The 12,342-nt window shown below is 47.5% G+C and overlaps 1 protein-coding gene across 1 annotated transcript in view; it reads left to right on the top strand.

Annotated features, from left to right (window-relative positions):
* Positions 1-12,342, top strand: part of CMYA5 (cardiomyopathy associated 5) — a 427,063-nt gene that overhangs the window by 333,531 nt on the left and 81,190 nt on the right. Inside the window, exon 10 of the mRNA XM_078675202.1 lies at positions 828-961. Within this exon, the coding sequence (XP_078531328.1) occupies positions 828-961 (134 nt within the window). The remainder of the gene's footprint in view (positions 1-827; positions 962-12,342) is intronic.

The following is a 12,342-nucleotide window of genomic DNA, read 5'->3' as shown; positions in this document are numbered from 1 at the left end:
AGGCTAGCCTGGCTGATATGGGGTGATGCTCCCAAACTGGTCCCAATGTGCTTGTTTCCTGTCCAGGGAGGACCTGGCTTGGCAGTTTGGGCTGGACTGTTCCCATGAGGAACAGGGTCAAGACTGATTTGCATATGGCTGGGTCCAAACTGGGGTGAGCAAAACAACAAAGGATTAAACCCAGATCTTTGTGACTTGGGGTGAATGTTTGCATTGTTCGGCATTCCGTCCATCATTTAATCCTTTTGCTTACATCCCCAATAACTCCACATCCAGGCACTGTAGTTTTGGTCTCTGAATCACTGAGCTAAATATTTACAGACCTTGTAATTCTGTGCCCAAACACTAAGCTCCTCAGAATCCCCGGGAATACTGTTGGGCCACTTGGAATGAGAGCCAAATTGTCTAGGGTAACCATATTACACACTTGAGCCGTCTGTAGTGGCCCCACAGACATAAAGAGGTAGGGCCACCTATGGGAGACATTCCACCCTACTAGACTAGCCGCACGAGGCACCAAAGTGTTGGATAAATCGAAATCACTCTACCAGCTCATCCTGAGCCCCAACCACGTGACCTTAAGACCCCCATCCTGAAAGTAGCGAGGAATAGTGACCAGGGGAGCTGGTATACTCATGGTATAGATTGCTAGTAAAGCTAGGGATTGACATTTTGTTTTTAAATGCTGGAATCTGGAATCGACCTGTATAGGATAATATAATGCGCGCAAGACCCCTTGACCATGTATGCCAACCATTTGTGTCAATGCTGAGTCCTTTGTTGTTGATGTCATTATATGCAGTAATAACACTGTGCTGAATTTTCAGAACTATTGCTGGGATAAAAGGTTATGAGTTCACGATTTGCCTGCAACCAAATGAGAATTATTTCTTCTACGTGAGAGCAGTCAGTAACTTTGGGTCGAGTGAGCAGAGTGAAGCAGCCCTCATCTCCACTAAAGGTAACTGGTCTCTTGATATACATATATATGGATATTCTACAGGTCTGCCTAACATATATTACTTATGGTTATATTGTTCTATGATTAACATGTATATAGGCCACTGCATAGTTTTCATTTAAGTTATTTGATCAGAAGCTTATGGTTCTTCGTTTATTTATCTTATCACAATATGTAAATTTTATCATACATTTTTATCTACAATTGCTTTACTATTGAATTATTGAAAAGAAAAAACAAAATAAAACACACAAATAGATTAACCTAAAGTGCATCAACACTTGAAGTCTCAGTTTATTACATACAACTTACATATTGATATACTACCTTCTGGGTACATGTATACCTTCCATGTACTTATATGTCTATGTATTTATTAATTTACTCCTACTCTTAAAGAAAAAAACATATGAGTCTCTCCAATGCACTACCCTATGTTTCACTCTCTACCTCTCTCTATATATCCTCTACCTCCACTCTCTGTCTCCAGTGGCACAACAAAACTTGAGAGGACCACCTTGCAAAGTGCATGGAGGGGGAACCCCATGCTGTGTGCTCCAAATCCAGGGAATTATCTGGAACTTGGCCCGCCCGCACTGTAGGGGCTGTAGGGTCTAATGTTACGCCACTGTCTGACTCATCCCAAACCTCATTCTACTACTATGATCTTCAAAATACCCCTTTCTAGACTCTTGCCTCCTCTAGCCTTCCTTGCATCACCCCAAACCTCATTTTACTACTAAGATCACCCAAGTAACGCTTTCTAAATTCTTCCCTCGTGGATAGATTCATCCGACACCTCATTTTAATACTATGATCTCCCTAATCCATTTCTTGAGACTCTACCTTCCTCTATCTCTCCTTTACTCATCCCAAACCTCATCCTACTACTATGATCTCCCAATAAACATGTTCTAGGCTCTTCCCTCTTCTATTCCTCAATTCTCCTTTTCAATTCAACTAACAGACTTGCATGTCCACTGCTCAAAGTAATTCATATTTCACTATACTAATCCACCACTAAGGCTTTTTGGTTCTGGAGTTGTGTGCTACTCGCCGAAAAGCGCTTTGATGACTCGTCAGCTGAAGTAAGTGATATATATATATATATATATATATATATATATATATATATATATATATATAATATATATGTTCGAGGCATGTGGGCTGCTGAATTCATATCTATAGTATAGATCGCCGCCTAGTGTTGGGTCCGGATGATTGCACATTGTTGTCCTGGAAGAGTCTTCGAAGTATCACGAGATAGGTGGCTCCTCCCCTGGACTACAGTGCGCATGGGCATCGACTCCATCCCCAGATTGTTTTTTTCCGCCATTGGGTTCGGATGTATATTCGACATCTCCAGTTCGGAATCTAAATAGACTTTTCCTAAGGCCCAAAGGCCTTTCCTATACCGTCGGTATTGTTTTGCGTTCGGTGCCCAGCTCTGTTCCGGCTCAGTTCCCGAGTCGGACGTCCGGAGGAGTCGCGTGACTCTTCGGTGCTCGGGCCCAGTTGACGCAGCAAGACTTTCGACGACACATCATGGAACCGAGTCCGTTCAAGAAATGTCCCATGTGCGGATCTAAGTACCCACACATCGACGTCCACCCTGTGTGCAACAAGTGCCTGTCGCCGGACCACGATGAAGCCAACTGTATGGCTTGTTCCAGGTTTCGATCGAAGAAGACGATTCGGCTTCAGCGCGCGGCGCGCCAGGAGGCCCGGCAGTCGGCCCCGGCACCGGTGGACATCTTCGACAGAGAAGAAGCAGACGAACAGGAAGTTCATATGCAGATTTCCCCTCCGGCGGAGGAGATCGACTACGAATACGACGCGGACGTCGAAGTGGTCGAGGAAGAAGTCGTCGACCAGGTAGGAGACGACAATGAGGCCTACGGGGCCACAGAAGATAGCTCATGTGAAGAGCTAAGCCCCGAACGAACAAATGCTAAGGCTCAGGTCGAGGGATCGCCACACGGCCTTACCCAAGACCTTCCACCCCAATCCACGGCCTCGCCTACGGGCCAGGCTACGGACCCTTCTATGGAGCCTACCTTGGTCAAAACGAAACCGAAACCTTCGGTATCGACGAAAACGAAACCAATAGACACGCCGTCGAAACAAAAGACGTCTGTCCCTCCGGCCGCCTCCTCGTCTTCAGACACGTCGGGGCAGCCGAAACCAAAGAAGGCCGTCGACCCGGGGAAGTCGACCAAGGGCGCCGAGCCTAAGTCGGTCAAAGGCGCCGAGACAAAGTCGGTCAAAAGCGTCGAGCCAAAATCAGCCAAAGGCGTCCATCCGAAGACTGGGGCCCCTCACCCAGTTCTTAAGTCCACCGACAAGTCAACTTCGGCGCCGAAGGCCATCTGCGCGGAAGGAGGGCACAGTGTGCCGAAGAGGGCTGATCCTTTGCCTCGGCCGGATAAGAACACGGCATCGACGCTCGAGTCTTCACTCGCAGGTGGACCGAAGACGTCTGTGGGGTCGACGAAACCGTCCGCTTCCTTTACGAAGCAGGTGTCGGATTCTCTACAGCGCATCAGGGACAAGGCTTCCGCGGCCGCACCCAAGGATGCTTCCACAGCGAAGCCGGCTGCCACAACGCCAAAGTCTTCGACGCCAATCCTGTTTACGTTGCCGCCGAAGGTGGCACCAAAGGCCTTCGCACCACGGTCGGTCACCGAAGCGCCCGTCCCAGTGTCTACGGCGTCGAAGCCTTCTCAGCCGCTTGGGAGCTTACAACCTCGACAACCCTCGGTGGAGGAGCAGTCGGAACACTTTATCGACGCCGACACCGGGAAACTAACCCTCTACAAAAGGAAGATCACGGCAACCCAGCCTTTGGGGTCCTACACGATTCCTTTGAAGTGCAAAAAGCCTGCTGTGGACTCCCCTGTTCTGGTGGAGCCTCTTGCTCCACAGACTCCACGAGTGGCTACACCCTCACCCACTTATTCAGATGTGGAGGGTGGAGAAGGTGAGGATGAGGAGTATAACTTTTCTGCCAACACTGATCCTGAGGATCACCAAGACTCATGGGCAGATGCAGGGGACCCAGGGGATCCGCAAACTGCACAGGACCCTCAAATGTACAATCTCAAGACCTCTCCTACCGAGGATTCGGCGGCGTTTAATGCTCTAATTGAGAGGGCGGCTACAAACCACAACGTCCAGCTGCATGCTGACCCTATCGAGGTGGACTTCCTCTTTGATACCTTTTCCACAGCAGAAAAGACTGTCAAGACACTCCCCATGCTGAAAGGGGTTCTAAAACATGCTGCAGACATTTTTAAGGAACACACACGGGCCAGGGTGATGAACCCTAGGATTGAAAAGAAATATAGGCCGGCACCTGGCGACCCCACCTACATCAAGGGCCAGTTGCCATTGGACTCTCTGGTCGTTTCTAATGCCCGGAAGAGGGTGAACTCGCAGACCACTGGTGATGCTCCTCCCCCTGACAAGGAATCTAAAGTGCAGGAGGCATCAGGGAAGAGGGTGGCAGCTCAAGCGGCCAATATCTGGCGTATCTCTAACACTCAGGCACTGCTGGCCAGATATGACAGGGCACACTATGACACTCTAGAGGCCCTGTTACAACATCTTCCAGATCATTATAAGGAGGCAGCGGAGATGCTTATTCAGGAAGGAAAGCTTATCTCCAACACTTCCATTAAGTGTGCACTGGACATGGCGGACACCGCGGCCAGAGCCGTTAACACCAGTGTCATGTTGAGACGCCAGGCCTGGTTCAGAATCTCCGGGTTCAAGCCGGAGATACAGACTACCATCCTCAATCAGCCAGTAAACCCTGATAGGTTATTTGGTCCTGAAGTGGATACCACCTTAGAAAAGATAAAAAAGGATACCGAAACTGCAAAATCCATGGGGGCTCTCCAGTCCCAGCAGTTTCGGGGAAGCACTTTTCGTCGCTCAGGCAATAGAGGTGTTTCCAGAGGCCAAATGTCCCAGCAAGCGCAATACAATAAAGGCGGGGCGCAGTCCTCTTACACCAAGCAGAGTAGAGGCGGCTATCGGGGCAACAGCACCAAGTGCAGAGGTCGTGGAAACAACAACTCCCGCTCCTCTGCCACCAACAAACAGTGACGCCCTGTCACCGACCACACTACACCTGTCGGGGGGAGACTCCAGCAGTTCCTGCCCATCTGGAAATCCATCACCACAGACAGGTGTGTCAGGAAACTTATCCAGTTTGGTTATTGTCTGGAGTTAACATCCACTCCACCCAACATGCCACCAAAACACCGTCCTATGTCCACAGAGCATTTGCACTTATTGCAGCAGGAGGTACTCGTCATGCTGCAAAAAGGGGCAATCGAGATCGTGCCGGTGGAGGAAGAAGGCACGGGAGTGTACTCCCTGTACTTCTTAATCCCAAAAAAGGACGGATCCCTCAGACCCATACTGGACCTCAGGCCCCTGAATCAGTACATTCTATCAGAACACTTCCATATGCTCACGCTGCAGCAGGTTCTCCCGTTGCTCAATCAGGGAGACTTCCTCGCAACCTTGGATCTCAAAGATGCCTATTTCCACATTCCACTGCGTCCATCACACAGAAAATACCTGAGGTTCACTATTCAGGGTCGGCATTATCAGTTCAAGGTCCTACCTTTCGGGGTGACCACAGCGCCCAGGGTGTTCACAAAATGTCTGGCGACAGTAGCTGCGCACCTCAGGAGGCAGAACGTTCACGTTTACCCTTATCTGGACGACTGGCTTATCCAAGCAAAGTCGCCCCAGAAGTGTGCCGACAACATGTCCCACACCATTCACCTTCTTCATGATCTGGGATTCTCACTCAATTATCCCAAGTCGCACCTTCAGCCAGCCCATGTGAGGCAATATCTGGGTGCGACAATCAATACTCTGGCAGCCACAGCTCAGCCAAACTCGGTGAGGATCGACAGCATTCAGTCACTGATCCAAAAGTTCAGACCACAACACTCGCTTCCAGCAAGAGTGTTCATGCAGTTCATAGGCATGATGGCCTCCTGCATCTTCATAGTCCCGCACGTGAGGCTACATATGCGTCCGCTCCAAGAATGCTTCGCTCATCAGTGGACTCAGGCTCAAGGACAGTTGAACGACCTAGTGTTGGTGACCGGTCGGGCATACGCATCTCTGCATTGGTGGAATCCACACAACCTTTGCAAGGGCCGACCGTTCCAAGAGCCTGTGCCACAGATTATCCTGACGACGGACGCATCTCTCCAGTACACGGTGCAGGGACTATAGACAACGCAGCAAAAGAAGATGCACATCAACTACCTAGAACTGATGGCAATCTTCATGGCATTAAAGTCCTTCAAAGTACATCTGTGCAACAAAGTCGTGTTGATCCGGACAGACAACATGACGGCCATGTACTACATTCAAAAGCAGGGAGGTACACACTCTCCGCAGTTGTCTCATCTGGCTCAGAGCATATGGAAATGGGCCATTCAGAGGAACATCTTCCTCATGGCGGAACACCTCCCGGGCAAGGACAATCAGATGGCGGATCTGCTCAGCAGGTACAGCCACCAAATGCACGAGTGGGAGATACATCCATCAGTACTCCGCCCATACTTCCAGCAGTTGGGTCATCCAGAGATAGACCTGTTTGCCACAAGGGAAAACGCAAAATGCCAAAGCTTTGCCGGCAGGTTCCCTCACCCACAGTCGCAGGGCAATGCGATATGGGTGAACTGGTCAGGCAGATTTACGTACGCTTTTCCCCCAGCGCCTCTCATACCGCTGGTGGCAAGAAAGCTAAAGCAACACTCGATGACACTCATCCTGGTTGCTCCAACGTGGGCACGCCAACCATGGTACACCACGTTTCTAGAACTCTCCGTGGTACCGCATCAAAGGCTACACCTCACGCCCAGGCTTTTGACGCAGAGCCATGGCGGCATTCAGCACCCAGATCCGCAACAGCTCAACCTGGCGATCTGGCTCCTGAGGTCTTAGAGTTTGGCTACCTTAACTTGCCTCCTGACTGCATGGATATCATACGGGAGGCAAGACAGCCCACCACCAGAGCTTGCTATGCAGCAAAATGGAAGCGGTTTGTCATTTACTGTAATAAACACGACATCAACCAGCTAGATGCATCCACTCCTAACATCATCTGTTATTTGTTACATCTTTACAAATGCAATCTAGCATATGCTTCCATTCGGATACACTTATCGGCCATAGCGGCTTATTTTCAAAACAGGCAGCATCTCTCCGTTTTCAGAGTTCCTGCCATTAAAGCCTTCCTAGAAGGACTGAAGCGGGTCATCCCTGCCAGGACCCCGCCAGCTCCTGTATGGAACCTCAATGTGGTCCTCAACAGGTTGATGGGCCCACCTTTTGAGCCTCTACATTCCTGTGAGATTCAGTTCTTAACGTGGAAAGTGGCTTTTCTCATTGTCATTACGTCTCTACGACGTGTAAGTGAGCTCCAGGCGCTCACTGTCCAAGAGCCATTCATTCAAATTCACTTCAACAGGGTGGTGCTGCGCACTAACCCTAAATTTCTTCCTAAAGTGGTTTCGCAGTTCCATGTCAATCAGACCATTAAGCTGCCCGCGTTCTTTCAAAACTCAGAGACAGTAGCTGAAAGAATGCTCCACACTCTTGATGTCAAACGAGCCTTGATGTATTACATCGATAGGACCAAAGAATTTAGGAAGACACAACAACTCTTTGTTGCCTTTTCAGCCCAGCACAAAGGCAACCCCATTTCCAAAGCAGGTATAGCCAGGTGGATCGTTAAGTGTATTCAGATTTGCTATCACAAGGCTAAGCGCACTTTAACGGTCCCCCCCCCCCCCGAGCCCACTCGACCCGTAAGCTGGGGCCTCCATGGCTTTCCTTGGTAATATCCCTTTGGAAGACATTTGTAGAGCAGCCATGTGGTCTACACCACACACATTTACTAAACACTACTGTGTAGATGTGCACTCCAAGCAGCAAGCAGCTGTAGGGCAGGCTGTTCTTAGGACACTTTTTCAAACGTCTGCAGCTGGCACAGGCGGCCGCCGTTAATGGAGGGACTGCTATTTATTCTATGCTACAAATATGAATTCAGCAGCCCACATGCCTCGAACTGAATATGCTACTTACCAGTATGCATCTGTTCTTGGCATGTAGGGCTGCTGACATTCATATCGCCCGCCCTCCTCCCCGGCGCCTGTAGCGGCTGCAGAATTTACACTTATTCTTAGCATGGCCATCGCTCACACAGTTACACTCCATCTTCGCCACAATGGCTAAAAACAATCTGGGGATGGAGTCGATGCCCATGCGCACTGTAGTCCAGGGGAGGAGCCACCTATCTCGTGATACTTCGAAGACTCTTCCAGGACAACAATGTGCAATCATCCGGACCCAACACTAGGCGGCGATCTATGCTATAGATATGAATGTCAGCAGCCCTACATGCCAAGAACAGATGCATACTGGTAAGTAGCATATTCAATATATACACACACACACACACACACACATATATATATATATATATATATATATATATATATATATATATATATATATATATATATATATATATATATATCCAAAGCTTGCAGTCGCTTGTTAACCCTTGCCACTCCCAGCGGCGGGCCCGACGGGATAGCAAATCCCCAACAAATACCAAAACTGAGAAAAGGATTGTCCGGGCCAGCTTTTTGCATGAAATACGAGCTTTATTCAGGCTCCACTCGACGCGTTTCGAGGATGGACCTCTTGTTCATATATATTAATTTCCAAAGAACGCTCCTTCCGACTTCCTGCTGCCCCGAGGGAATTGGCGTACACAGCCGGCGGAGCACGCCGGTAATTAATCCTTGTCACAACAGCACTCCCGTACGCTCTCAGTAAACGTCAGCTAGCCAGCTCATATTCCAAGGGTGTTTATTCCATAAAACAACATGTTTCGGCTTACCAGAAGCCTTGTTCACGTTAAATGAAATAGTGCTCACAACAGTGTTAATAAAGCATTCGGCAATTGACAAGTCACAATGCAATACATAAACATGGAAAGGGGACTGTAAATACGTCATACCCGGAGTGAAAACAAGAGCAGCCATATTGGAGTGAAACAGTGTATACACAGTTGATCATACTGATAACAGAAAATAAATAGGATCTGTTAACACGCTTAAATGATCAAATATTAACAAAAAGTTAAGACGTGAAATACGCATATAATTAACATTTGATGGCTAATTTTGCCCAAAGTGATTTTGCGGTAAAAGACCCACTAGTGTAACGCAATTGATGCGTGAGAAACGCCGCAAATGCCGCGATGCTGTATATTAATGCATTATTGAAAACAGTAACCATGTTAAATACACATAGACTGCTTGCCCTGTCACGAGCTAATTGTGCCCAACGTAATTATGCAGTCACAGTAACCAGATTAAATACACATAGACTGTTTGTCCTGTCAAGGGCAACACGTGCACTCACTGTCAACATACAGTGCTGCTCAAGTGTCATGCAAAGTGAAAAAAATACTATTCTTGCCGTAATGTTCATTAGAAAAACAATGTGCTCATGTGGTGATGAAAGAGAATTTGAATTACGCGGCACGTGCCGAAGGGAATACGGTGAAAGGGCCACTTCCAATTCTCCTGTTGAGAAAAAGAAACAACAGTTGTGACATATGAAATAATGTGAATAAAACCATTAAAAACGATTATTTTCTCGTACATACATTGAACATGGAGGATCATTAAGATATTCAAAGAAAAAATTCGGAAGCTCATGGACAATCATATAAAAGGCTAGAAAATTATGATGGTGAGAACAACCTCAAAGTTTGACCCAGGGTACAGGCTCATGGTAGAATTATGTCAAACAGTACAGATTGGCTGGGGGGATTGAAGCATAATGCACCTAGGGAAGTAGATCCCTATTCTCTAAGGTGTATTGCTAGCTCTTCATCTTGGTTGAGCCCCCCAGGTTCTTTTGTCTGAAACTCAACTATGTATTTGGATTCTCTCTGCCTGAGTTTCAACACTCTGTTGCCACCTCTGGGATTTTTAAGAATTTGTTCTAGAATAAAAAATCTCACCTTAGATGTATCAGAGAAATGTTTGTCCCTGTAGTGTCGCGCCACTGGGTACTTTTCATCGTTATTTTTTATAGCCCGAAAGTGTTCTAAGACACGCTTTTTTTGCCGCAAATGTGGTACTGCCTATGTACCATCGTTCGCATGGGCAAACAATCACATATATGACGTGTGTGGTACTACATGTAAAGAATTGTTTGATCTCCCTTTTAGTGCCATTATAGTTGATCTCCTTAGTAAATACACTATTTTTGCAGGCCTTGCAATGGCCGCAAGGGAAAAATCCCTTGAGGCCATGTTCAGAGCCCACTGAGTATGTGGTTACATCACTATGTACAAGTAGATCTCTTAAACTTCTCCCTTTTCTATATGTTACACTGGGTCTGTTAGGCAACTCATCTCCTACGACGTTGTCATATTTAAGGATGTTCCAATTCTTTGCTACAATCCTCTGGATGTAATCTGACTCGGCATTAAATGTAAGAATCAGTCGTGTATCACTTTCCTTTACGTCATTATTGGCCATGTCTTTGTCAATGAGAGTATCAGGCCTAGTTACTTTGTCTGCCCTTTATTTGGCTTTTCGGAGGACCCAACTAGGATACCCCCTGGCAGAGAACCTGGCAAGCATATTGCTACACTCCTGTTGGTAAGTTGCATCAGTATTACAGTTTCTTTTGGCCCTCAGCAGTTCCCCATAAGGGATACTCCACTTAAGGGTATCTGGGTGGCTGCTGAGGGCATGTAAGATACTGTTCCCGGCAGTGCTTTTCCTGAATAGTGTAGTCTGTATTTTGTTATCTATAATGTCAATCTTGACATCTAGATATTCAGCTGTTTTATTGCTGATATAACTGGTCAATACTATGTTCTTGTCATTGTTATTCAGAATGTTAATGAAAGTGGCAGCATCTTGTTCATTGCCCTCCCTAATGACAAAGAGATCATCAATGTACCTCCACCAAGTAATCACCTGTTGGAGGTACTGGGCACAGCTAGGGTCGGCACTGATCTCATGCTCCCAGCTCCCCATGAAGAGATTCGCGAAGCTGGGAGCAAAGCTGGAACCCATCGCAGTGCCGACCACCTGTCTATAAAGAACACCATCAAATAAAAAGATATTGTTGGTGAGACAGTATCTCATCAGACTCAGTAACATCTTACTGTGTTCTCTAAATCTCAAATGACGTGCTGCCAGGAAGTAGCCACATACCTCCAGACCATCCCTGTGATCAATGATGGTGTACAGGGATTTGACATCCAGTGTAATCATCATGTAGCCATCCTGCCAATTGATGTTCTGAATTTTATTGAGGAAATCTTTAGTGTCACGTATGTAACTATGATTCAGAAAAGGGGGTGGTGATGAACAGAGTGTCTGAATTAAGCAGACCACTCTTACCCAGTCCAAAGATCAGGGCTTGATCCATCACCGTTATTTAGCTCACTGCCCCATCCCAGCTCAGAACCTGGCTATATGCAAATTAGTCTGTCCCTGGCCCAGTGCATCATGGGAACAGGGCAGACCAAACTACCAAGCCAATTCTTCACCAGAAAGGAGACAAGCTTCCGGGGACCGGTTTCTGCCATTTCAGGCGTCGTCGGCCTGGCTAGCTTGAATCCTGATGGAGCAGTGAGCAAGGGACTCATGTCTGAGTATACCCTGCCACACCTATAGTGGCCAAAAATGATTCAGAAAAGGGGGTGGTGATGAACAGAGTGTCTGAATTAAGCAGACCACTCTTACCCAGTCCAAAGCTCAGGGCTTGATCCATCACCGTTATTTAGCTCACTGCCCCATCCCAGCTCAGAACCTGGCTATATGCAAATTAGTCTGTCCCTGGCCCAGTGCATCATGGGAACAGGGCAGACCAAACTACCAAGCCAATTCTTCACCAGAAAGGAGACAAGCTTCCGGGGACAGATGTGAGTCCCTTGCTCATTGCACCATCAGGATTCAAGCAAGCTGGGCCGACGACGCCTGAAATGGCAGAAACCGGTCCCCGGAAGCTTGTTTCCTTCCCAGTATAAGAATTGGCTTGGTAGTTTGGTTTGCCCTGTTCCCATCATGCACTGGGACAGGAACAGACTAATTTGCATATAGCCAAGTTCTGAGCTGGGATGGTGCAGTGAGCTAAAAAACGGTGATGGATCAAGCCCTGATCTTTGGACTGGGTAAGAGTGGTCTGCTTAATTCAGGCACTCTGTTCATCACCACCCCCTTTTCTGAATCATTTTGTCCACCATAAGCATGGAAGGGTATACTCAGATGTGAGTCCCTTGCTCATTGCACCATCAGGAT

The sequence above is a fragment of the Lissotriton helveticus genome, chromosome 2_1 (genome assembly GCF_964261635.1).
Source record: "Lissotriton helveticus chromosome 2_1, aLisHel1.1, whole genome shotgun sequence".
NCBI lineage: Eukaryota > Metazoa > Chordata > Amphibia > Caudata > Salamandridae > Lissotriton > Lissotriton helveticus.
The sequence above is the reverse complement of the archived record's forward strand: the minus strand, read 5'-3'. Positions and strand labels throughout refer to the sequence as shown.